Here is a 24,893-nt window from a genome sequence, read left to right as displayed (position 1 = left end):
GGATTTGGGGGGGGTAGTCCCAGGGGTTTAGGGATCCATAAGGATTTGAGGGGGGGGTGTCTGGCTTTCAGAGGGACCCATAGGGATTTGGGGGGGTGTCTCTTGGGTTTGAGGCTCCATAGGGATTTGGGGGAGGTGTGTTATGTTTAGGGATCTATAGGATTTGGAGGGGTCTCTGGGTTTTCGGGGGGTCCATAGATAGGGATTTGGGGGGGGAGTCCCAGGGGTTTAGGGCTCCATGGGGATTTGGGGGGGGTCTCTGGGTTTTGGAGGGACCCATAGGGATTTGGGGGAGGGTCTCTGGGTTTTGGGGGGGATCCATAGGGATTTGGCAGAGGGAGTCCCAGGGGTTTAGGGCTCCATGGGGATTTGGGGAGGGGGTCTCTGGCTTTTGGAGGGACCCATAGGGATTTGGGAGGGGGAGTCCCAGGGGTTTAGGGATCCATAGGGATTTTGGGGGGTGGGAGTCCCAGGGGTTTAGGGATCCATGGTGATTTGGGGGGGGACTCTGGCTTTTGGAGGGACCCATAGGGATTTGGGGGGGGTCTCTGGGGTTTGAGGCTCCATAGGGATTCTGGGGGGGTGTGTCCCAGCTGGTCCTGCTTCCCCCTGCCCCAGGACATGGATTACTCCCGGATCATCGAGCGGCTCCTGAAGCTGGCGGTGAGGCCCTGTCCCTTCTCTGCCTGGCCCCCCCGGTGGTTCCCTGACCCCCTTGGGGCTGGTGACTCCCAACCCACCGTGGCCCTCCCAGCCTCCATGTCCCCCTCCTGCTGTCCCCAGGTCCCCAACCACCTCATCTGGCTCATCTTCTTCTACTGGTTCTTCCACTCCTGCCTCAACGTGGTGGCCGAGGTGCTGCAGTTTGGGGACAGGGAGTTCTACAGGGACTGGTGGTGAGTGGCCCTGGTGGCCTCCTGGCCCTTCTGCTGTGTCCCCAAGGTCACACTGCAGGGTGTAGGGGGGTGGGTGAAGGATGGAGCTCAGAGGATTGTGGTCCATGGGGAGGAAGGAGGTAGTTGGGAGGCCTGGAGCTTGTGGTGGTCCTCGAGGGTCGCTTCTAGGTCCGTTCAGGTCCTGGCTCTCAAGAGGGTTCTTGGAGCGCCGTGGGGTGGACACAGGGAGGTCCCCAGCAGCCTCTGAAGTTGGGTGGGTGGTTGGCTGGAAGGCCCAGCTCCATCTTGTGATGTTTTGATGGGAAAATGTGGGCTACAAAGCTGCTCCTGATCAGATTGGGTTCAGGTTGTGGCCCTCAAAGGTCTGTCCCGTGCCCTGTGCTGGTGGCCAGGACCTCCTCGAGCAACCCCCAGGAGAAACTTCTGCTCTGGGTGTCTGTGCTGGAGCAGGGATGGGGTTGGGTAAGCTCTCCAGAAGGGCCCTTGCAGCCTGGTGGAGTTTGGGACATTTTGGTGGGGCTTCCCTGGTACTGTGGAGGTGCAGGAAGCCCCCCCAGGACCCTCTCCCCATCTTCTGCCCCTCAGGAACTCGGAGTCAGTCACCTACTTCTGGCAGAACTGGAACATCCCTGTCCACAAGTGGTGTCTCAGGTGGGGTGTGGGGGTGACCAGAGGGATAATGTGTGGTGGCCCCTCACCACCACAGCTCCTCACTGGGGTTGGGGGTCTTCTCCTCAGGCACTTCTACAAACCCCTGCTGAAGTGTGGGGTCAGCAAGTGGCTGGCCCAGACGGCAGTGTTCCTGCTCTCTGCTTTCTTCCATGAGGTCAGTGCCTTCCAGTTTCACCCCAGTCCCACTTTGACCCCCCCCCCCCAGTTTGACCCCTGCCCAGTTGCATTTGAGACCTGCAGTCCCTTCCTGACCTCCCAAGTTCCCACTTTGATCCCCCCCAGTCCCACTTTGACCCCCTCCAGTTTCACAAACCCCTCCCCAGTCCCACTTTGATCCCCCCCAGTTTCACAAACCCTGCCCCAGTCCCAGTCTGACCCTCTCAGACCCTTCCTGACCCCTCCCAGTTCCCAGTTTCACAACCCCCCCCCAGTCCCTTCCTGGCTCACCTAGTCCTGGTCTGGAACCCCCCATCCCAGTTTGAGCCCTCCTGACTCTGTGTCCCCCCAGTACCTGGTGAGTGTCCCCCCTGAAGATGTTCCGGCTCTGGGCCTTCATGGGGATGGCAGCACAGGTACTGGGAGCGCTGGGGTGGGCTGGGGCAGCAACGGGGAGAGGGCTGAGGGGCTGGGTGGCTCTGTGGGGGGGGTTGGCTTTGGTGTGCCTGTGTTGGGTGGGCTGGCTTTGGTGTGCCTGTGTTGGGTGGGCTGGCTTTGGTGTGCCTGTGTTGGGTGGGCTGGCTTTGGTGTGCCCATGGGGGTGGGTTGGCTTTGGTGTGCCCGTGGGGGTAGGTTGGCTTTGGTGTGCCTGTGGGGGGATGGGTTGGCTTTGGTGTGCCCAGGTTGGTGGGTTGGCTTTGGGGTGCCTGTGTTGGGTGGGCTGGCTTTGGGGTGCCTGTGGGGGGTGGGTTGGCTTTGGTGTGCCCGTGGGGGGATGGGTTGGCTTTGGTGTGCCCAGGTTGGTGGGTTGGCTTTGGGGTGCCTGTGTTGGGTGGGCTGGCTTTGGGGTGCCTGTGTTGGGTGGGCTGGCTTTGGTGTGCCCGTGGGGGGTGGGTTGGCTTTGGTGTGCCCGTGGGGGGATGGGTTGGCTTTGGTGTGCCCAGGTTGGTGGGCTGGCTTTGGTGTGCCCTGTGGGGGGTGGGCTGGCTTTGGTGTGCCCTGTGGGGGGTGGGCTGGCTTTGGTGTGCCCGTGGGGGGTGGGTTGGCTTTGGTGTGCCCAGGTTGGTGGGCTGGCTTTGGTGTGCCCGTGGGGGGTGGGCTGGCTTTGGTGTGCCTGTGGGGGGTGGGTTGGCTTTGGTGTGCCCGTGGTGGGGGTAGGCTGGCTTTGGGGTGCCTGTGTTGGGTGGGCTGGCTTTGGTGTGCCTGTGGGGGGTGGGTTGGCTTTGGTGTGCCCTGTGGTGCCTCTGTGCCTGGCTGTGGTGCCTCCCCCTGCCCCTGTGCCGCTGCAGGTGCCCCTGGCCTGGCTGGTGTCGCGGTTCCTGCGGGGCAACTACGGCAACGCGGCGGTGTGGATCTCGCTGATCATCGGCCAGCCCATCGCCGTCCTCATGTACGTCCATGACTACTATGTCCTCAACTATGAGGGCACCCAATGAGGGTGGCCCCGGGGTGGCCTCCGCCGCCGCCCCCTCCCCCTGCCGCCGGTGACCTCTGGGCGCCACCACCGCCCCCTCCCCCCCGCCGCCGGTGACCCCTGGCTGCCACTGCCGCCGCCCCCCTCCCCTCGGCCGGGAATCGAATGTTGGATCAATGCAATATCCCCTGCCGCCCCCCAGGAGGTGCTGGTGGGACTCTGCCAGGACCTGGCTCCACCGGGCCCCTGGGGACAGGGGGGCTGCCGGGAGGCCCCCGCCGAGGTCCCTGGCTGTCCCCTAAGCTTTAAGTGGCCTGCTCGGCCTTCAGGCACTTTAAGGGAGCGGCCTGGGCCCTGCCACCTCGCTCAGTGGTGGGAGGCTCCCGGCCCTGCCCTGGAGCTGCTGCTCCGTCCCCCCGCCCGTGGTCCCACCCCAGGTGTCCATCACCCTGCCCAGGGTGCCCATGGTGGTTCTCATGGTGCCCGTGGTCCTGTCCAGGGTGCCCATGGTGGTTCCCATCATGCCCATGGTCCCGCTGCAGATGTCCACCCTGGGTGCCCTTTGGTGCCCGTGGTCCTTCCTGGGTGCCCCTGGTGGTGCCCGGGGTGGTTCCTGTGGTGCCCCTGGTGGTGCCCCTGGTCCTGCCCTGCTCTGGCCTCACTCAGCCACTTTTTAGCCTTCTCCAGACGGTTCCTGCCCAACCCCAGTGATTAAAAAGGGGCTTTTTGTGGGGTTTTTGACAAGCCTGGTCCCAGCCTTGGTCCTTCCACCCCTGAGGGGACCCTGCTGGCCTTGGGGAGAGGCTTGTGCAGCTCACTCCCGGCATGGGGGGGTGGTGGTGGGAAGGGGATGGATGGGGTTCTGCCACCCCAGGGGTGCTGGGATGGGACAGGGTCAACTGGGCCCATCCACCTGAGGGGGTCCTACCACCCTGGGGGTGGTGGGACAGGACCAGGTCACCTGGGAATACCCCAAACAGGTTGTACCACCCAGCTGGGAGGGGAGCAGGTCAACTACTTGCACCCACCCAGGAGGTTCTACCACCCCAAGATGGGATGGGGTCAACTGGAACCACCCCAGTGAGGGAGTTGTGCCACCTTGGGGGTGCTGGCACCCAACTGGGAAGGGGTCAGGTCAACTGGGAGCACCCACCCAAGAAGTTCTACCACCACAAGATGGGATGGGAGCAAGAGGCTCTTCCACCCCGGGGTTGCTGGGACTCAACTAAGGGCTTCTGCCACCCTGGGAGCTCCTGGCTCTGAGGTGCTGGTGGAAGCCCTAGAAGCCACCTCCTGAGGCCCAGAGAAGCCAGTTTGAGTTGGGGAAAGGACAAGCTGGGGCAGGGGGGAGGCCAACCTTGTGTGGGAGACCTTGACCAGCATGAGGCTGAAGGTTCCTGGAGCCTGAGGAGACCTCCCCAGGGAGAAGGAGGAAGCTGGGGAGCCCTGAAGCAGCCTGAGGGGCACCCAGGAAGCTGCTGCTGGTCGGGACATAGAAAATAAAGTTTATTTTCCTTTTTGTTCTCTGGTTTTTTTCTGCTTTCTCCACCCAAATGGTGGCACCAGACCATGATCCTCAGGAGGAGGAGGAGGTGGCCCAGACCCCCACCAAGCTCAACTTGGGGCCAGCAAGCAGAGCTTTTGGCAGGGCCATCACCCCCCCACAACCCCCACCTCCTAGAACTGACCTTTCTTGGGTTGGGTTTCTGGTTTGGGTTGGGTTTGGTTTCTTTTGCCCCTCTTCAACAGAAATCAGAATCAAACCAAAGCCCCTCCCCCAGAGGAGGTCCCGGGGGGGGGTGGGGGCTGAAGGCAAGCCTGGTGTGGTGGCCTCGGAGGAGAGCAGCTGGAGGCCCTCAGGGCTGGACGCCGGCTGGCGGCGGCGGCGGCGCCGGGAAGGGGAGAGCCCAAAGCGCTGGGGGAGGAGATGACAGGCGAGGGGGCCAAGGGGCCCAGGGGCTGTGAGGAGGACAGTGAGGTGATGCCTGTGGAGGACAAGAATGGGCTTGGTGGGCAAGGCCCTGCAGACAGCAGGAGCCCCTCCCCCAGGAAGCCACCTGGAGGTGCAGAACCCACCTGCCAACATCGTGGAGGAGCTGACGGGCGTGCTGGCGGCGGAGAGCGGGGCCGAAGGGCCCAGCCTGGCCGGATCCTTGGCGATGGGATCTTGGGGGGGGGGGGGGGAGAAAGGGGGTCACAAGGGAGGCTCCTGCAAGCCCACCAGCTCCTCCCCAAAACCAGGGCACCATGAAGAAGCTTCATGGTGGGGAGGGGGGGAGTAGGAGGAGGTGGCCAGCGAGGATGGATGGGGCTGCACCACGGGGATGGCTTAGGAGGTGAGGAGAAGCATTGGGGGGGCTGGGGGTAGCAAAGAGGAGGAAGGTTATGGAGGAGAAAATGGTGGGCTGGGGTGAGCAGGAGGATGGAGCTGCACCATGGAGATGGTTTAGAAGGTAAAGAGAAGCATGGGGGGGGGGGTGGTAGCAAAGAGAAGGAGGAAGGTTATGGAGAAGAAACTAATGGTGGGGTGGGGTGAACAGAAGGCTGCACCATGGAGCTGCACCATGAAGATGGTTTAGGAGGTGAGAAGCAGCTTCATGGTAGGGTGGGTGAGGAGGTGGCCAGTGAGGAGGGGGCTGCACCATGGGGATGGTTTGGGAGGTGAGGAGAAGCTTCCTGGAGGGGTGGGTGAGGAGGTGGCCAGTGAGGAGGGGGCTGCACCATGGGGATGGTCTGGGAGGTGAGGAGAAGCGCTGGGGTGGGTGGCAGTGAGAAAGAGGCAGCGGAAGGGTGTGGGGAAGGGGGGAGGATGAGGATGAGGAGGATGAGGATGAGGAGGCCCTGCAGGGGACCTACAGAAGTAGGGGTGCTCCATGGCGTCGCGGGCCGTCAGCCGCGTCTGGTGGTCGTAGCGCAGCAGCTTGTCCAGGAAGTCCAAGGCCTCTGTGCTCACCAGGTGCTGGTTCTCGCTGTGCACGAAGCGCTCCCACCGCTTCCGGGAGTGCCTGCGGGCAGCACGGCGCAGCAGCCAGGGAGGGGAGACAGGGGGGGGGGAGGGGGGGAGGGGGGGGAAGAGGAGAAGGGAGAGGAAAGAAAAAGAGAGGGAGGAGGGAGAAGAGAGGGAGGAATGGAAAGAGGAGAACAAAGAAGAGGAGGAGAAAGGGGAAGAGGAGCTGAGTCAGCCACTTGCTGTGTTTGGCCATGGTCAAGGAGTCAGTCATGGTGAGGAGGGAGAACTTGGCCATGGTAAGGGACTCAGCCACAACCATGGAGAACCTGGCCCTGGTGAGGGATTTAGCCACAAGGGAGAACTTGGCCATGGCCATGGACTCAAACACCGTCCCCCACAGCAAACTGCTGTCTAAGCTGTCAGCTCATGGCTTGGACCACTACACTCTGTGCTGGGTTAGGAACTGGCTGGAGGGCCGAGCCCAGAGAGTGGTGGTGAATGGTGCCACAGCCAGCTGGCAGCCAGGCACCAGTGGCGTCCCCCAGGGATCAGTGCTGGGCCCTGTCCTCTTTAACATCTTCATTGATGATCTGGATGAGGGGGGTCGAGTCAGTCATCAGCAAGTTTGCAGATGACACCAAGTTAGGGCAGATGTTGGTCAGTTAGAGGGTAGAAAGGCTCTGCAGAGGGACCTCGACCGACTGGACAGATGGGCAGAGGCCAATGGGATGGCATTCAACAAGTCCAAGTGCCAGGGGCTGCACTTTGGCTACGGCAACCCCATGCAGAGCTACAGGCTGGGGTTGGAGTGGCTGAGAGCTCCCAAACAGAGAGGGACCTGGGGGTGCTGATTGACAGCTGCCTGAATATGAGCCAGCAGTGTGCCCAGGTGGCCAAGAGGGCCAATGGCATCCTGGCCTGCATTAGGAATAGTGTGGCCAGCAGGAGCAGGGAAGTCATTGTGCCCCTGGACTCTGCTTTGGTTAGGCCACACCTTGAGTACTGTGTCCAGTTCTGGGCTCCTCAGTTTAAGAAGGACATCGAAACACTTGAAGGTGTCCAGAGAAGGGCAACAAGGCTGGGGAGAGGCCTTGAACACAGCCCTGTGAGGAGAGGCTGAGGGAGCTGGGGTTGTTTAGCCTGGAGAAGAGGAGGCTCAGGGGTGACCTTACTGCTCTCTACAACTCCCTGAAAGGTGGTTGTAGCCAGGAAGGGGTTGGTCTCTTCTCCCAGGCAACCAGCACCAGAACAAGAGGACACAGTCTCAAGCTGCACCAGGGGAGGTTTAGACTCGAGGTGAGGAGGAAGTTCTTCACTGAGCGAGTCATTCGGCATTGGAATGTGCTGCCCAGGGAGGTGGTGGAGTCACCATCCCTGGAGGTGTTCAAGAGGGGATTGGACGTGGCACTTGGTGCCATGGTCTAGTCATGGGGTCTGTGTCGATAGGTTGGACTCGATGATCCTCGAGGTCATTTCCAACCTTAGTTATACTGTGATACAGCAAGGGAGAACTCAGCCCTGGGGGGGGAGAACATGACCGTGGTGGAGAGACCAGAAGGGAGAGCCTTGTTGCCCTTCTCTGGACACCTTCAAGTGTTTCGATGTCCTTCTTAAACTGAGGAGCCCAGAACTGGACACAGGACTCAAGGTGCAGCCTAACCAATGCAGAGTCCAGGGGCACTATGACCTCCCTGCTCCTGCTGGCCACACTATTCCTAATGCAGGCCAGGATGCCATTGGCCCTCCTGGCCACCTGGGCACACTGCTGGCTCATATTCAGGTGGCTGTCGATCAGCACCCCCAGGTCCCTCTCTGTTTGGGAGCTCTCAGCCACTCCGAGCCCAGCCTGTAGCTCTGCATGGGATTGCCGTAGCCAAAGTGCAGCACTCGGCACTTGGTAAACGGGGCCTGGCCGCGGCGCAGCACGGCCGCGGCGCAGCACTGCCGCGGCAGAGGGGCAGGGTTGCTGCTGGTGAGGGCTGTGTGCAGAGGAGGGGAGGGGCTGTGCAGCACCCACCTGCCCAGGATGTCGTTGAAGCGCGGGTCCAGCTCGATGTTGTACTTGTCGATGTAGTCGTAGAGGTCCTCCGTGCCCAGCACCTTGGCGATGCGCACCAGCTGCCGGGCAGGCACCGCCGTCAGCCACACCGCCGGCAGCGGCGGGGCGGGGGGCGCTGGGGGGGCTTGGGGACCCGGGCTGGGATTGGGGCAGCTGAGATGGGCTTTGAGGAGCTGAGCTTGGCCGGGTTTGGGGACCTAAAGTGGGATGTGGGGAGCCGAGATGGGGCTTGAGGAGCTGCGGCGGTAGGATTTGAGGGCCTGAGGTGGGGTTTGCAGAGCCCTGGTGGGGCTTCAGGGCCTGAGGTGGGGTTTGGAGAGAGCCCTGGTGGGGCTTCAGGGCCTGAGGTGGGGTTTGGAGAGAGCCCTGGTGGGGCTTCAGGGCCTGAGGTGGGGTTAGCAGAGCCCTGGTGGGGCTTCAGGGCCTGAGGTGGGGTTTGCAGAGCCCTGGTGGGGCTTCAGGGCCTGAGGTGGGGTTAGCAGAGCCCTGGTGGGGCTTTAGGGCCTGAGGTGGGGTTTGCAGAGCCCTGGTGGGGCTTCAGGGCCTGAGGTGGGGTTTGGAGAGAGCCCTGGTGGGGCTTCAGGGCCTGAGGTGGGGTTAGCAGAGCCCTGGTGGGGCTTCAGGGCCTGAGGTGGGGGTTTGCAGAGCCCTGGTGGGGGCTTCAGGGCCTGAGGTGGGGTCTGCAGAGCCCTGGTGGGGCTTTAGGGCCTGAGGTGGGGTTTGGAGAAAGCCCTGGTGAGGCTTCAGGGCCTGAGGTGGGGTTTGGAGAGAGCCCTGGTGGGGCTTCAGGGCCTGAGGTGGGGTTAGCAGAGCCCTGGTGGGGCTTCAGGGCCTGAGGTGGGGTTAGCAGAGCCCTGGTGGGGCTTCAGGGCCTGAGGTGGGGTTTGGGGACCCACTGGGGACATCTGTGCACACCAGAGGAGCTCATGGGAGCTACAGGACTGGGAAACAGCAGCCAGGACCAAAACCCACACCCTCTGGTTTGGAGGAGGGATGGAGGGGAGAACCCTGAAGTGGGAAGGACATGGAGAGAGAGAAGACCCAAAATGGGGAGAGGATGGAAATGAGGCCCCCAAAGTTGGGATGGGATGGGGAGAGGACACCCAAAGTGGGGAGAGGATGGAGATGAGACCCCAAGTAGGGGTGGAATGGAGGCATAAGAGCCAAAATGGGAAGGGGGCACACAGAGGAGACCCCAAATGAGCAGAGGATGGAGATGAGCTCCCACAATTGGAATGGGATGGAGACCCAAAATGGGAAGAGGGTGGAGAGAGGGGACCTAAAGGGGGAAGATGATGGGGATGAGACCCCAAAAGGGGGAGGGGGCCTACAAGACAAGGAGGTGATGGTGGGAAGGGGCAGGAGAGGGTCTGAGGGGGTTTCTGCAGGCCCTTGGAGCTCACTTGGTCATAGTTGTCATGGCCATGGAAGAAGGGCTCTTTCCTGAAGATCATGCTGGCCAACATGCAGCCCAGACTCCACATGTCCAAGCTGTAGTCATACATCTGGAGAAGGAGGGAGGAAAGAAGTCCATGGAGCTCTGAGGTGTGGTGGGGAGGAGAGAAGAGGCCCCAAGGCCCTTCCCCAGTGAGCAGGGAGCTACTACCAGCAGCTCCACGCTCTAGGCTTGTCACCTTGGGTGGGCCAAGCATGCTGTTGCAGATGTTCTTCCAACCCTTCCACGGTGGTAGGACCACCAGTTTGTGTCCCTCCCACCCACCTGAGGGTGCTGGGGCTGGGAGGTTGTGGGCTGTACCTGGTAATCCACCAGGAGCTCTGGCCCCTTGAAGTAGCGCGAGGCCACGCGGACGTTGTACTCCTGCCCGGGGTGGTAGAACTCTGCCAGCCCCCAGTCGATCAAGCGCAGCTAGAGGGCCAGAGAGGACACAGGTGACAAGGACCTGCCACCACCCACCCACCCCAGCCCCACCACCTCTCCCACTGGCTCTTAGCAACCAGCAGCTTGCTCCCTCTTGGCCTCCTCCAGCTGAGCTGAATGGAATCGGGGCCGGTTGGGACGCCAGGGGCAAGGAGTGGGGGACAGGAGATGCCCTGGGAGGTGACACCACAGCTCTTGGGCACAACAGGGTCAGGAAGTGGTGACAGGAACCTCTTGGGGGTGGAGAAGGAGGAGAAGGGTCTGGAGAGCTTGTGAGGAGCAGCTGAGGGACACAGGGTTGTGGAGCCTGGAGCAAAGGAGGCTGAGGGGAGACCTGATGGCTCTCTGCAGCTCCCTAAGAGGCTGGGGTGAGGGTCTGGGGCCTTCTTCCAAGTGTTGGGTCAAGAGGAATAGGCCTCAGGCTGTCCTGGGAAGACCAAGGCTGGACATGAAGAGGAATATCCTCACTGAAAGGGCTGTCCAGGGCTGGCCCAGGCTGCCCAGGGCAGTGGTGGAGTCCCCAGCCCTGGAGGGGCTTCCAAGCCATGGAGCTGTGGTGCTGAGGGCTGTGGGTTGGTGGTGCCCTGGCAGTGCTGGGTGAGTGGTTGGACTCCAGGAGCTCACAGATCTCCTCCAAGCTCAAGCATGCCATGACTCCATTGCCCTTTGGCCAGGGAGGTGGATGTGGGGGGCTGGGGGGATGTGGGGGGCTGTGGGGGGCGCTGGAGGTACCTTCCTGTGCTCGTGGTCGATCATGACGTTGTGTGGTTTGACGTCCCGGTGCATCACCCCCATGCTGTGGCAGTAATCCAGGGCCTGTGGGACAGGGGACACGGTGGGGACAGGGATCAGGTGGAGATCCAGGGCTCAGGGAGAGATCCAGGAGCTGCTCTGGGATCCCAGTGCCAAGGGCCAGACCCAGGAGCTGCTCTGGGATCCCAGTGCCAAGGGCCAGATCCAGGAGCTGCTCTGGGTTCCCTGGGAGAAGGGCTCAGGCCTCCGGGATCTGGGAGAGGAATTCAAGGATCTCAGAGAGGGTTTCCCACCCTCAAACTCCTTGGAGAGCCCCAAGCAGCCCCTTGTGGCCCCCCCAGTAGCCTGTGACCATCCCCAGCTCCTGGTCTGCTGGTGGAGATCAGTCCTGGCTGATTCTTCTCCTCAAGGCCACCTCCCCCTCAGCCCTGGAAGCCTCTTCGATCCCCTCCCACACAGCCGGGCGAGCGTCCAGGGAAAGGCTGAGCAGCCCAACAGGCTGCACTCCACCTCCTCCTCACTGCTGGAGCCCCCTGAGGGGTGCAGGCTGAGCAGAGGGCTGGGATCTGGGGTGGGAGTGAGGAGGGGCCACTGCTCACCTTCAGGATTTCGTACATGTAGAAGCGGATGTCGAAGTCGGAGAGCGTCTGGTAGAGTTGCTGCGGGGATGGGGAGGAGAGGTCACCCAAACACAGCAGCCCTGAGCCCCCACAGCTTCTGCCTGCCTGCTGGAGGCACCCAGCCACCACCATGGGCCATGGGATGGCCATCCCTTGAAGCCCAGAGGGACCAGCTCGGGCTGGAGCAGCTCTGTAGCCTGCGTTTCGCCACCGGAGGAGCGTAAGAGGGAGCTGCAGCTTCCACCCAAGCCACCAGCCAGCCCCCAGAAGCTGCCTGGCACCTCCCTGGGGCCACCCATGGAGCTCCAAGGCCCCTCCTGAGATCCAGGAGCTGAAGGATTTGGTGTCCCAAATCTAGTCCAACCCCTTGCTCCAGCAGGTTGCCCAGGGAAGAAGTCTGTCCTTGGGGTGCTCGAGGCCCTGGACAGCTGCCCAGGGCATGGGGTGGACCTCTGAGAGCCTCACCTCCAACCCAGGAGCAGCTCTGCAGCCCACATTGCTCCACAAGACCATCACAAGATGGAGCTGCACCTTCCAGCCAACCAAACCAACCTTCAGGAGGTGCTTAGGACCTCCCTGAGTCCACCCCATGGAGCTCCAAGCCCCCTCCTGAGCTGCAGGGCTTGGAGGATTTTGTTTCCCCACCCTGAGGTCCTCAAAGCCCAGAGAGCAGAAGAATGCCCAGGAGCTGCCCAGGGTGAGGCCTGGGGAGAAGGACTGGGTGGGGAAAGGGTCAGGTCAGGGGCTGATGGTGCAAGAAGTGGTGGGGTCAGGAGAATGCAGCCACCTGAGCAGCAGCTGCTGGTTGACCAACACCCAAAGGTCAGTTCCAGCACCCTCCTCCCCCCAGCCCACGCTCCAGTTTCAGACAGGTTGGCCAACAGCTGGTTGCAAAGCTTGGGAAGGCCACAGGCCAGAGGGACCTGGGGACAGCCCCTGAGCCCTCCTGAAGGTGGGGAATGGGCTGTCCAGGGCCAGAGTGTCCAATGGGGTTTGGAGCTCCTCCAGACAAGGAGACTCCACAGCCCCCCTGGGCAGCCTGCTCCAACCTTCCATGCTGAGGGCTGGCTCCTGATGGACCCTGCTGAGTGCCCAGAGGAGCCCAGCCCCCAGAACTAGGCATGGGATAGGCCTCTGAAGGACACAGCTTGAACCCAGAAGGACCAACCCAACTAGGAGCAGCTCTGCAGCTCACATTTCTCCACCAGAACATCACAGGGTGGAGCTGAGCCTTCCATCCAACCTCCCCCCCCAGCCTTCAGAGGGTGCTCAGCCCTCCCTCTGCCTCCCCCAGGCACCTCCAAGCACCACCCTGAGATCCAGGGCCTGGAGGCTTTGGTTTCCCAACCCTTGCCCAACTCCTCCCTACTCCAGCAGGGACACCCTGAGAGCAGGCTGCCCAGGGCAGAAGTTTCTCCTTGGAGGTGCTGAAGGAGGCCCTGGCCACCAGCAGAGGGCAGGGGGTGGACCTTTGGGAGCCACAACTTCGGCCCAGGGAGACCAACTCGACCAGGAGCAGCTTTGGAGCCTGAGTTTGCCCTCCACAGCGTCACAGGATGGAACTGGAGCTCCCAGCCAAGCTTTAGAGGGCCTCAGTGTGCCTACCCCAGGGAGCTCCAAGAATAGGATAGGATAGGATAGGATAGGATAGGATAGGATAGGATAGGATAGGATAGGATAGGATAGGATAGGATAGGATAGGATAGGATAGGATAGGATAGGATAGGATAGACTAGGTTGGAAGAGACCTTCAAGATCAAGTCCAACCTGTCATTCAACACCACCTAATCAACTACCCCATGGCACCAAGCACCCCATCAAGTCTCCTCCTGAACCCCTCCAGTGATGGTGACTCCACCACCTCCCCAGGCAGCCCATTCCAATGGGCAATCTCTCTCTCTGTGTAGAACTTCCTCCTAACCTCCAGCCTAAACCTCCCCTGGCACAGCCTGAGACTGTGTCCTCTTGTTCTGGTGCTGGCTGCCTGGGAGAAGAGACCAACCTCTGCCTGGCTGCAACCTCCCTTCAGGTAGTTGTAGAGAGCAAGAAGGTCTCCCCTGAGCCTCCTCCTCTCCAGGCTAAGCAACCCCAGCTCCCTCAGCCTCTCCTCACAGGGCTGTGCTCCAAGCCCCTCCCCAGCTTTGTTGTCCTTCTCTGGACACCTTCCAGCAAGTCAACCTCCTTCCTAACCTGAGGGGCCCAGAACTGGACACAGGACTCAAGGTGTGGCCTAACCAGTGCAGTGTCCAGGGGCAGAATGACCTCCCTGCTCCTGCTGGCCACACTGTTCCTGATGCAGGCCAGGATGCCATTGGCCCTCCTGGCTGCCTGGGCACACTGCAGGCTCATGTTCAGCCTACCATCAACCAGCACCCCCAGGTCCCTCTCTGCCTGGCTGCTCTCAGCCACTCTGACCCCAGCCTGTAGCACTGCCTGGGGTTGCTGTGGCCAATGTGCAGAACCTGGCACTTGGATGTGTTCAATCTCCTGCCCTTGGCCTCTGCCCATCTGTCCAGCCTGGCCAGGTCCCTCTGCAGAGCCTCTCTACCCTCCAGCAGATCAACTCCTGCCCCCAGCTTGGTGCCATCTGCACTGCTGATGGACTCAATGCCCTCATCCAGATCATCAATGAAGATGTTAAAGAGCACAGGGCCCAGCACTGCTCCCTGGGGCACACCACTGGTGCCTGGCTGCCAGCTGGCTGTGGCACCATTCCCCACCACTCCCTGGGCTCAGTTCCTCACCCAGCTCAGAGAGCTGCTGTCCCAGCCAGGGGCTGACAGCTTGGCCAGGAGCTTGCTGTGGGGGGACGGTGTCAAACCCCTGGAGGATTTGATTTCCCAACCCTGGAGCCTCCCCAGGCTGTCCCTCAGGAGCTGACCCACCTTGAAGTCGGTGTTGTTGACGTGCTCGAAGACCAGGGCGGGCGTGCGGGACTGGCGGCGGCACGGGGAGGGCAGGCAGGAGGGAAACAAAGAGAGGTTTGGACTCTTCAGGACCCTCCTTGGGGCCTGAGCTGGTGGTGGGTTGGCCATGGCCACCCCCAGGTGCTTCATGGGGCTGGCAAGGCTGGGGGAGGAGCAGGGTCAAGGAGGGGTGACAGGGGCAGCCCACCAGTGACAGCATCGTGGCTCTCAGCAGCTCACCAGCAGCCTCTGGCAGCCCCCTGTGGCTCTCAGCAGCTCACCAGCAGCCTCTGGCAGCCCCCTGTGGCCCTCAGCAGCTCACCAGCAGCCTCTGGCAGCCCCCTGTGGCTCTCAGCAGCTCACCAGCAGCCTCTGGCAGCCCCCTGTGGCTCTCAGCAGCTCACCAGCAGCCTCTGGCAGCCCCCTGTGGCTCTCAGCAGCTCACCAGCAGCCTCTGACAGCCCCCTGTGGCTCTCAGCAGCTCACCAGCAGCCTCTGGCAGCCCCCTGTGGCTCTCAGCAGCTCACCAGCAGCCTCTGGCAGCCCCCTGTGGCTCTCAGCAGCTCACCAGCAGCCTCTGGCAGCCCCCTGTGGCTCTCAGCAGCTCACCAGGACTCTCAGAACTTCCTCAGGACCCCCTGGAACCTTCTTCTGGAACCTCATCATCATTTCCCTCTGGAACCCTCCCCTCAGAACCACATCATGACCCTCTGGGACCTCATCATGACCCTCAGGACTCCCTCATGACTCTAAGAACACCACTCTGACCTGCAGAACCTCACTATGACCCTCTGGAACCTCCCTGTCAGCTTCTGGAGCCTTTCCATGACCCCCTGGAAGCCAAGCATCCCTCTCAGGAGCAGAGAGCAGCAAGCCCAGAGGCTGGGAGCAGCAGGGCCAGCAGCAGGGCCAGCAGCAGGGCCAGCAGGGGCAGCAGCAGGGCCAGCAGCAGTAGGGGCAGCAGCAGTAGGGGCAGCAGGGCCAGCAGGGCCATCTCCTGCTCTCCTGCCACGCTCCCCCCCAGCCTCGCCGTGCCTGGGGGTGCCTCAGCAGGCAGGGGCAGGCTGAGCAGCCTGGAGGGCAGAGGCTGGGTGGGGGGGGTGGGGCAGAGGCTGGGGGTGGGCAGAGGCTGGGGGTGAGCAGGGGCTGGGGGTGAGCAGGGGCTGGGGGGGGCTGGGCTGCTCACCACAGGGTCCTTGACGATGTCCAGCAGGCTGATGATGTTGGGGCCCCCCCGCAGGTTCTCCAGGATCTTGATCTCCCTCTTGATCTTCTTCTTCTTCACCGGCTGCGGGCGGCAGGCGGGTCAGAGCGGGGAGGGGGGGAGAGGGCTGGGGGGGAGAGGGGAGGGAGAGGGAGAGAGGGGAGGGAGGGGATGGGGGAGAGGGGAGGAAGGGGATGGGGGGAGAGGGGAGGAAGGGGATGGGGGAGAGGGGAGGAAGGGGATGGGGGGAGAGGGGAGGAAGGGGATGGGGGAGAGGGGAGGAAGGGGATGGGGGAGAGGGGAGGAAGGGGATGGGGGAGAGGGGAGGAAGGGGATGGGGGGAGAGGGGAGGAAGGGGATGGGGGAGAGGGGAGGAAGGGGATGGGGGAGAGGGGAGGAAGGGGCCAGATAACTGAAAAGGGGAATGGAGAAGGGGATGGGGGAAGTGGGAAGGAAAGGAGGAAGAGGCTAGGAAATTGGGGAGGGGAATGGAAACAGTGAAGGAAGAGGAACTGAGAATGGGGAACTGGGAAGGGAAAGAGGAAAGGGGCTGGAGAGAAGGAAGGAGCTGGGGAAGGGGAACAGGGGAGGAAGTGGGAAGGGGATGGGGAACTGGGAAGAGGAATGGAAAATAGGGAAGTGGGAAAGAGAAGGCAAATGGGAAAGGGGCAGGGGGAGAGGGAAGTGGAAGAGGGAAAGAAGGGAGGAGGGGATGGGGAATGGGGGAGGGGAAATCTGGGGAAAGGGGAAGGAAGGGGGGAATAAGGGAAGGGGAAAGCAGTGAAGGGTGAAGGGGCAGGGGAGCAGGAAATGGGATAGGGAATGCCAAAGGAGTTGGGAAAAGGCAAGGGGAAGAGTGAAGGGGCAGAAGCATGAAGGGGAAAGGGGAATGGGCAGGGGCAGTTAGCATGGGATGGGATGGGCTGGGCTGGAAGAGGCCTCCCAGCTCCTGGAGTCCAACCAGGGACCAGCACTGCCAGGGCACCACCACACCACGGCCCTTGGCACCACCACACCACGGCCCTTGGCACCACCACACCATGGCCCTTGGCACCACCACACCATGGCCCTCGGCGCCACAGCTTGGAGAGCCCTGCAGGGCTGGGGGCTCCAGCACTGCCCAGGGCCAAGGCTGCAGAAGCCTCCTGGTGAAGATGCAGGAGCAGAGGACAGAGAGCAGGCAGCTCCTACCTTGAGGATTTTGACCACCACCTTCTCGTTGTTGGTGATGTTGATGGCTTCAAAGACCTCGCTGTACTTGCCCCGGCCCAGCTTCCTCACCAGCTGGTAGTCATCCTGGTTGCTGGTGGAGGCAGAAGAGACATCAGGAGGTGAGGAGGTTGGACCAAGCTCAAGATGGACCACTTAGAGACAACTGAAGGAAACAGGAAGGGTCAAGGCCTGTAGGTCAGAGCCTAGAGGTTGCTATCATCACCACCAAGGGGCATGAAAACCAAGCAGCCCATGACTGCTCCCCCGGCTGGCTGCAGCCTCCTCTCAGGGGCTTGCAGAGAGCCGCAAGGTCTCCCCTCAGCCTGCTCTGCTGCAGGCTCCACACCCCCAGCTCCCTCAGCTGCTCCTCACAAGTTCTCCAGACCCTTCCCCAGCTCCCTTGCCCTTCTCTGGACACTTCCAGCCCCTCAGGGTCTTTCCCCCCAGGGACTTTCCAGCCCCTTCCCTGGCGCTTCCCTGGCCTTGGCGTGACCCAAGGGCAGGAGCCAGCACTTGGCCTTAGTCAACCTCACCCCACTGGCCTCACCCAGCCAGCCTGGCCAGATCCATCTGGAGAGCCCCAGACCTCTCTGGAGAGCCTGCAGCAGCTCTCCATCTCTACATCATCTCCACCCTGCTTAATGTCCTCCCCAAGGTGCCTGGGGCTGCCTCCATCCCTCTCACCCAGACCACAGCTGAGGAGATCAAAGAGACCTTTAAGGAGCCTCCAACCCGAGGCAGCTGATGGCTCCACACCACCAGCAGGGCATGAGGCAGCTCTCACCCACAAAACCTTGGTGGATCTGCCAGCACTGAGGTCCAACCAAAGGCAGCAGAGGAGACCAAAGAGCAGAGCAGAAGGAGCTGCCCCGAGGGGAGGATTTGATGCATGCGGAGTGAGGAGGAGGAAGAGCTGGAAAGGTTGACTTCCCTAATTGCTAATTAACAGAGATAAGACAGGAGGTGACTCATCAGCACCTCCAGGAGGAGAGGGAGAGGTCAAGCTGGGGGCACAGCAGGTGGCTCTGGTCCTCCAGCGCTGGGCTGGAGATGAGGAGGGGAGCAGAGAGGGAGAGTGGAGCAGAGAGGGAGAGCGGAGCAGAGAGGGAGAGAGGAGCAGAGAGGGAGAGAGGAGCAGAGAGGGAGAGAGGAGCAGAGAGGGAGAGGGCAGCAGAGAGGGAGAGAGAAGCAGAGAGGGAGAGGGCAGCAGAGAGGGAGAGGGCAGCAGAGAGGGAGAGGGCAGCAGAGAGGGAGAGGGCAGCAGAGAGGGAGAGAGCAGCAGAGAGGGAGAGAGGAGCAGAGAGGGGGAGAGGAGCAGAGAGGGGGAGAGGAGCAGAGAGGGAGAGGGCAGCAGAGAGGGAGAGAGAAGCAGAGAGGGAGAGGGCAGCAGAGAGGGAGAGGGCAGCAGAGAGGGAGAGAGGAGCAGAGAGGGAGAGAGCAGCAGAGAGGGAGAGAGGAGCAGAGAGGGGGAGAGGAGCAGAGAGGGAGAGAGGAGCAGAGAGGGAGAGAGCAGCAGAGAGGGAGAGGGCAGCAGAGAGGGAGAGAGAAGCAGAGAGGGAGAGGGCAGCAGAGAGGGAGAGGGCAGCAGAGAGGGAGAGAGCAGCAGAGAGGGAGAGGGCAGCAGAGAGGGAGAGAGGAGCAGAGAGGGAGAGCGGAGCACAGAGGGAGATGGCAGCAGAGAGGGAGAGGGCAGCACAGAGGGAGAGGGCAGCAGAGAGGGAGAGGGCAGCACAGAGGGAGAGGGCAGCAGAGAGGGAGAGGGCAGCACAGAGGGAGAGGGCAGCAGAGAGGGAGAGGGCAGCACAGAGGGAGAGGGCAGCAGAGAGGGAGAGGGCAGCACAGAGGGAGAGGGCAGCAGAGAGGGAGAGGGCAGCACAGAGGGAGAGGGCAGCAGAGAGGGGGAGGGCAGCACAGAGGGAGAGGGCAGCAGAGAGGGAGAGGGCAGCAGAGAGGGAGGGGGCAGCAGAGAGGGGGAGGGCAGCACAGAGGGAGAGGGCAGCAGAGAGGGGGAGGGCAGCACAGAGGGAGAGGGCAGCAGAGAGGGGGAGGGCAGCACAGAGGGAGAGGGCAGCAGAGAGGGGGAGGGCAGCACAGAGGGAGAGGGCAGCAGAGAGGGAGGGGGCAGCCCCTGGTGGTGCCGGTGGGGAGGATGCATCCCCCCAGGAGATGGAGGTGGGGGGAGAAGGAAACTGTGGGCTTCAGGGATGATCCCAGGAGGAAAACCCATGGGAGATGGGGAGGTGGGTGGAGGATGGGGTGAAGGATGAGTTGTGACCTGCAGGGCAGGGGCTGGTTGGAAGCCTGCAGCCTGTGGTGCTGCCCAGGGTTAGTGCTGGCTGCATCCAGTCCTGGGCAGCCCCTCCCAGCAAAGGCACACTGGGGGCTCCCAGCCAGGCTGCTGCTGGCCTGAACTGGCAGCAGTGCTGACACCCTGCAGGCTCTGTGCCACCCAGCCAGAGCTGCCCAGGCTGGAGGTGGGCAGAGAAACCTCCTGAGCTTCAGCCAGGGCAGGGGGAGGGTACAACAGCCCCTTGGCTCAGTCCTGAGGAGAGGGGGAGCTGCTGGGAAGGAACTGGGAGTGCTGGGGGGGAACAAGGTCCCCATCAGCCAGCAAGGTGGCCAAGAAGGCCAAGGCTCCCCTGGGGACATGCAGCAGAGTGTGGCCAGCAGGACAAGGGAGGTTCTCCTGCCCCTCTGCTCTGCCCTGCTCAGCACACAGCTGCACAACTGGGGCCAGGGCTGGGCTCTCCAGCTCACAGACTGGCAACTGCTGCACAGAGGCCACTGCAGGCTGGGAAGCTGCTGAGAAGACTCTGAGGAGGGAAGAGTGAGGGACCTGGGGCTGCTGAGCCTGGGCAGGAGAAGACTCAGAGGGAATCTTCTCAGCATCTGCAGGCTGGGGGACAAGAGGCTGGGGCCAGACTCTTGCCAGTGGTGGCCAGGGCCAGGCCAAGGGGCAGCAGGCACAAAGTGGAAGCCAGGAGGTTCCCTCAGGAGCAACCTCTTGGCTTGGAGGCTTCTGAGCCCTGGAGCAGGCTGCCCAGAGAGGTTGTGGAGTCTCCCTGTGTGGAGAGCTTGCAAAGGCAGCTGGGCATGGGGATCCTGGGCACCTGCTGGGGGTGCCCCTGCTGGAGCAAGGGGCTGCCCTGGGTGAGCTCCTGAGCTCCCTGCACACCCCTGCAGGCTGGGAGTGGGGGATTGAGGGCCATGGAGTCTCCATCCCAGAGCCAGGCAGCAGCTCTGCTGCTGCTGTGGGGGCTGGGGGGGATGAGGAGCTTTTCCTTTCTAGGTCACTGGTGGCAGGAGCTGGGCTCTGGGCAGGGCTGGGCTCCTAATCTGGTGCTGGCAGGGCTGGAGCAGCCACCTGGGGGCCCAGCCTCAGGAAGAAGCTGGATTGGGATCCATTGGGATCCATGTGGATCTCTCTGGATCCACTTGAGAGGACTTTTGATCAATGTCACTGCCAATTGAAGAGCAAATCAGCTGCTGTCCCTGGCAGGGGGGGATGGGGATGGGAAGGAGCATGCCCTTGGGAAGCAGCTGCCTGTGGGGTGGGAGAAGGCCGCAGGGAGAATGCTCCAGGAAGGAGCTCGGAGGAGGGAGATGCCCTCAGGGAGGAAGAGAATGCCAGTGGGAAAGAAGGAGAAGCCCTCAGCAAGGGAGAAGCCCTCAGTGAGAAGCCCTCCAGCCTGACAAGGGAGGACCCAGGTCCTCCTCTCTCCCCCAGCACAGCAGAGGTCAGGACCCAGCCCTGCTCAGGTCCCCTCTGCGCCTCCAGCCCGGCCCCGCCGCCACCCCCCGCCCCGAGCACCCCCCCGGGCGCTGCCACTTCCAGCTCCCCGGGCCCAGCAGCCCCTCCCAGCCCCTGGCTGGGGCTCAGGACAGAGGCTCCAGGAGCCCCCCGGGGCAGGGAGGAGGCCTGCAGCCCCCAGGCTCACCCCCACTCCACGACGTGCGACTCGTAGTCCCAGTACTCGCGCGGCCGCTGCGTGTTGACCTCGGCGTAGACCCTGGCCCGGCTCGGCACCGGCCCTGCCATCCTGCCCTGCAAGGCAAGCAGGGCCAGCAGGGCTCAGGGGGGGCAGGGGGGGCTGCAGGGGCAGCTCACAGCGCCTGCCAGGGAGCAGGAGGGGAGGGCAGGCTGCCGCGGGGCTCCCAGGCTCTCTGCTCCCCTCGCAGCGCGGCTCGGCGAAGGCTCAGCCCTGGGGCAGCAAACTCCCTGCTGGGGGCAACAAACTCCCTGCTGGGGGCAACAAACTCCCTACTGGGGGCAACAAACTCTCCCTGCTGGGGGCAACAAACTCTCCCTGCTGGGGGCAGCAAACTCCCTGTTGGGGGCAACAAACTCTCCCTGCTGGGGGCAACAAACTCCCTGTTGGGGGCAACAAACTCTCCCTGCTGGGGGCAACAAACTCCCTGCTGGGGGCAACAAACTCCCTGCTGGGGGCAACAAACTCTCCCTGCTGGGGGCAGCAAACTCCCTGTTGGGGGCAACAAACTCTCCCTGCTGGGGGCAACAAACTCTCCCTGCTGGGGGCAGCAAACTCTCCCTGCTGGGGGCAACAAACTCTCCCTGCTGGGGGCAGCAAACTCTCCCTGCTGGGGGCAACAAACTCTCCCTGCTGGGGGCAACAAACTCCCTGCTGGGGGCAACAAACTCTCCCTGCTGGGGACAACAAACTCTCCCTGCTGGGGCAACAAACTCCCTGCTGGGGGCAACAAACTCCCTGCTGGGGACAACAAACTCCCTGCTGGGGGCAGCAAACTCCCTGCTGAGGGCAACAAACTCCCTGCTGGGGGCAACAAACTCTCCCTGCTGGGGGCAACAAACTCTCCCTGCTGGGGACAACAAACTCTCCCTGCTGGGGGCAGCAAACTCCCTGCTGGGGGCAACAAACTCTCCCTGCTGGGGGCAGCAAACTCCCTGCTGAGGGCAACAAACTCCCTGCTGGGGGCAACAAACTCTCCCTGCTGGGGACAACAAACTCTCCCTGCTGGGGGCAGCAAACTCCCTGCTGGGGGCAACAAACTCTCCCTGCTGGGGACAACAAACTCTCCCTGCTGGGGGCAGCAAACTCCCTGCTGGGGGCAACAAACTCTCCCTGCTGGGGACAACAAACTCTCCCTGCTGGGGGCAGCAAACTCTCCCTGCTGGGGGCAGCAAACTCTCCCTGCTGGGGGCAAACCTTCCATGTCCTGAGTCTGGGGAGCACAATCCCCCTGCCCCTGCCTGTGGGGAGCTCAATCCCCCTGCCCCTGCCTGTGGGGAGCTCAATCCCCCTGCCCCTGCCTGTGGGGAGCTCAATCCCCCTGCATGCTAGGAGCAGAATGTTCTCTCCTGGCACCTTTGGGGCCAGAGTCTCAAACCCTTCCTCCCAATTGCAGGGCCTGAGCCTCTCTTGCTTCCTTTTGGCACCAAACCCTCCATCCCTCTGGGGACAGAGACCTCACTTCTGAATGTCTGAGCCCAAATCCCTTTCCCTCTGAGTTTTCAGACCCCAATCTCCCCTCCCCTCAACTCTGGGAGCTCAAGGAACAAAGCCTCCCCTTCTCCCCAAGACTCTGGGCCCCAGATCTGGGCTGCTCTGCATGTGGGGATCAGAATCTCCCCCCACTTCCACTCTGGGACCAAACCCATCCTTGTTTCCTGATTTGTTCAGACCAGAGTCTCCCTTCCACTCAGTCTTGGGACCAAAATCTTCCCTGCCTTCAGTTTTGGGACCAGAATCTCCTCTGCTGCAGGCTCCTCAGCCCCAGCTCCCTCAGCTGCTCCTCACAAGTTCTCCAGACCCTTCCCCTTCTGCTCCAGACCCTTCCCCAGCTCCCCTGCCCTGCTCTGGACACCTCCAGCCCCTCAGGGTCCTTCTGGGCATTAAGGGCCCAAAGCTGAGCCCAGCACTCCAGGGGTGGCCTCCCCAGCCCAGGGGCACCATCCCTGCCCTGCTGCTGCTGCCCAGCCTGAGGCCAGGCTGCTGGTGGCCTTCTTGCCCCCCTGGGCACTCTCTGGCTCCTCTCCAGCTGCTGTCACCAATCCCCCAGGAGCTCTCCAGCCCCTCTGCCCCCAGCCTTGGCCTTGGTGGGAGCCAGGGGCTGGGCCTGGCTCTTGGCCTGGGCCAAGCTCATCCCTTTGGCCTCACCCAGCCAGCCTGGGCAGTGCCCTCTGGAGAGCTCAGTCCCTCTGCAGAGCCTCAGAGGCTCCAGGAGCAGTGAGGAGGAGTGAGGGGCACGCTGTGAACACCCCCCCTGAAGGGTTAAAGCAGCCTCTCCCAGGCAGGAGCTGCCCAGATGGTGCCAAGCTGAGGCTGGCAGCTGGCAGTGCCGTGGGCAGGGCTGGATCCCACAGCTCATTAATCCTGGGCTGCTGGCAGGGCCAGGGGAGCTCAGGCCCGGAGCAGGGGGTGGGCAGCCCCCAGAACCAACCCCAGACTGCAAATGGGGCAGCTCCTGGCCCAGGTGAGGCCATGGCCACCACCACCACCCCCTCAGGAAGCTAGACATGGAGGCCTGGGACCTCAGCAGGAAGCTGATGAGGCCATGGCCGCCACCCTCCTCTTCCTCAGGGAGCCAGAACTGGAGTCCTGGGCCCCTGGCTGAGAGGCTGGCTCCCAGGTGAGGCCATGGCCACCACCATCCTCCTCCTCAGGGAGCCACCCAGACACGCTGGCTGGAATCCTGGGGCACCCTGTCCCCTCTGTCCCACTCTGACAGATGTGACCCCAAGGCAGCTCCCTGAGGGGAGCTTGGGCCAAGTGTCGACCTTCCACCCATGGGGAGCTGCTGGCATGGAGCTGGGGGCAGGCTCTGACCTCTCTCCCGCTTGAGAAACCTCATCCCATGGGATCTTCTGTTGGGCAGCCCCACCCCCTGCCCCACGGAGGGGCAGCAGCCCCACACCCTGCCCCACGGAGGGGCAGCAGCCCCACACCCTGCCCCATGGAGGGGCAGCAGCCCCACACCCTGCCCCACGGAGGGGCAGCAGCCCCACACCCTGCCCCATGGAGGGGCAGCAGCCCCATCCCCTGCCCCATGGAGGGGCAGCAGCCCCACCCCCTGCCCCATGGAGGGGCAGCAGCTCCATCCCCTGCCCCATGGAGGGGCAGCAGCCCCACACCCTGCCCCATGGAGGGGCAGCAGCAGACCCCCATACCCATACCCACACCCCCCACCCACACTCAGCCCCCCCCAGCCACACTCACCCCACACTCACAGCCCCATAGCCACACTCCCAGCCCCATGGCCACACTCCCAGCCCCATAGCCACACTCACAGCCCCATAGCCACACTCCCAGCCCCATAGCCATACTCACAGCCCCATGGCCACACTCCCAGCCCCATAGCCACACTCACAGCCCCATGGCCACACTCACAGCCCCATGGCCACACTCCCAGCCCCATAGCCACACTCCCAGCCCCATAGCCACACTCACAGCCCCATGGCCACACTCAGAGCCCCATAGCCACACTCACAGCCCCATGGCCACACTCACAGCCCCACGGCCACACTCCCAGCCCCATGGCCACACTCCCAGCCCCATAGCCACACTCCCAGCCCCATAGCCACACTCACAGCCCCACGGCCACACTCCCAGCCCCATGGCCACACTCCCAGCCCCATAGCCACACTCCCAGCCCCATGGCCACACTCACAGCCCCATAGCCACACTCACAGCCCCACGGCCACACTCCCAGCCCCATGGCCACACTCCCAGCCCCACAGCCACACTCACAGCCCCATGGCCACACTCACAGCCCTATACCCATACCCCCACCCCCTCACCCCACACTCAGCCCCCCCACACTCACTCCCCCCGCACTCACACTCACACTCACACTCACATCCCGCACTCCCCCTGCCCCACACAGACCCTGCTCACCCCCCATAATGCCCCCGCTCACACTCGCCCCGCAGTGCCCCAGCCCCACGCTCAGCTCTCCCCTCACAGTCCCCACTCCCCCCCCGCCCCCTCCCCCCCCGCAGGCTCCCCTCCCCCCGGGCGCTCACCGGGAGGGCCGGGGCCGGGCTGGGGCGGGCCGGAGCCGCTGTCCGGAGGGGGCAATGTCCGGGGAGCGAGGAGGGGCGGGCAGGGGGCGCCGGGGCCGGGCTGCCCGAGGCCGGGCCCGGCGCGGTGGGGAGGGGCGCGGCCTCCCCTCGGCTGGGGGTGACAAGATGGC

At 63.0% G+C, this 24,893-nt stretch overlaps 2 protein-coding genes across 2 annotated transcripts in view; one reads left to right on the top strand and one right to left on the bottom strand.

Moving 5' to 3' along the window:
- Positions 1 to 4,658, top strand: part of DGAT1 (diacylglycerol O-acyltransferase 1) — a 10,140-nt gene extending 5,482 nt beyond the window's left edge. Inside the window, 7 exon segments of the mRNA XM_068161097.1 lie at positions 619 to 663; positions 784 to 896; positions 1,482 to 1,547; positions 1,635 to 1,722; positions 2,077 to 2,091; positions 2,093 to 2,140; positions 3,014 to 4,658. Of these exon segments, the coding sequence (XP_068017198.1) occupies positions 619 to 663; positions 784 to 896; positions 1,482 to 1,547; positions 1,635 to 1,722; positions 2,077 to 2,091; positions 2,093 to 2,140; positions 3,014 to 3,160 (522 nt within the window). The 3' untranslated portion in view covers positions 3,161 to 4,658.
- Positions 4,627 to 24,893, bottom strand: LOC137452584 (casein kinase II subunit alpha-like). The gene is made up of 13 exons (XM_068161098.1): positions 24,724 to 24,893; positions 20,660 to 20,766; positions 16,701 to 16,812; positions 15,492 to 15,593; positions 14,285 to 14,335; positions 11,379 to 11,438; positions 10,759 to 10,842; positions 9,904 to 10,014; positions 9,551 to 9,652; positions 8,106 to 8,206; positions 5,995 to 6,143; positions 5,215 to 5,304; positions 4,627 to 5,123 (listed from the first exon to the last, which is right to left on the bottom strand). Exons 2-13 carry the CDS (start codon positions 20,758 to 20,760, stop codon positions 4,897 to 4,899), a joined length of 1,290 nt encoding a protein of 429 aa, XP_068017199.1. The 5' UTR covers positions 20,761 to 20,766; positions 24,724 to 24,893; the 3' UTR covers positions 4,627 to 4,896.

The sequence above is a fragment of the Melanerpes formicivorus genome, unplaced genomic scaffold (assembly GCF_026170545.1).
Source record: "Melanerpes formicivorus ecotype bairdi unplaced genomic scaffold, bMelFor1.0.p_v2 SCAF_56, whole genome shotgun sequence".
NCBI lineage: Eukaryota > Metazoa > Chordata > Aves > Piciformes > Picidae > Melanerpes > Melanerpes formicivorus.
This window is presented reverse-complemented; position numbering and strand designations above follow the sequence as displayed.

Coding starts and splice junctions, on each gene's coding strand:
- LOC137452584 (XM_068161098.1), bottom strand. CDS start 20,760: ATGGCAGGGCCGGTGCCGAGCCGGGCCAGGGTCTACGCCGAGGTCAAC. Junction 16,813..20,659: donor TCGCACGTCGTGGAGTGGGG/GTGAGCCTGGGG, acceptor TGCCTCCACCAG/CAACCAGGATGACTACCAGC. Junction 11,439..14,284: donor TCAACAACACCGACTTCAAG/GTGGGTCAGCTC, acceptor CCATCCCCGCAG/CAACTCTACCAGACGCTCTC.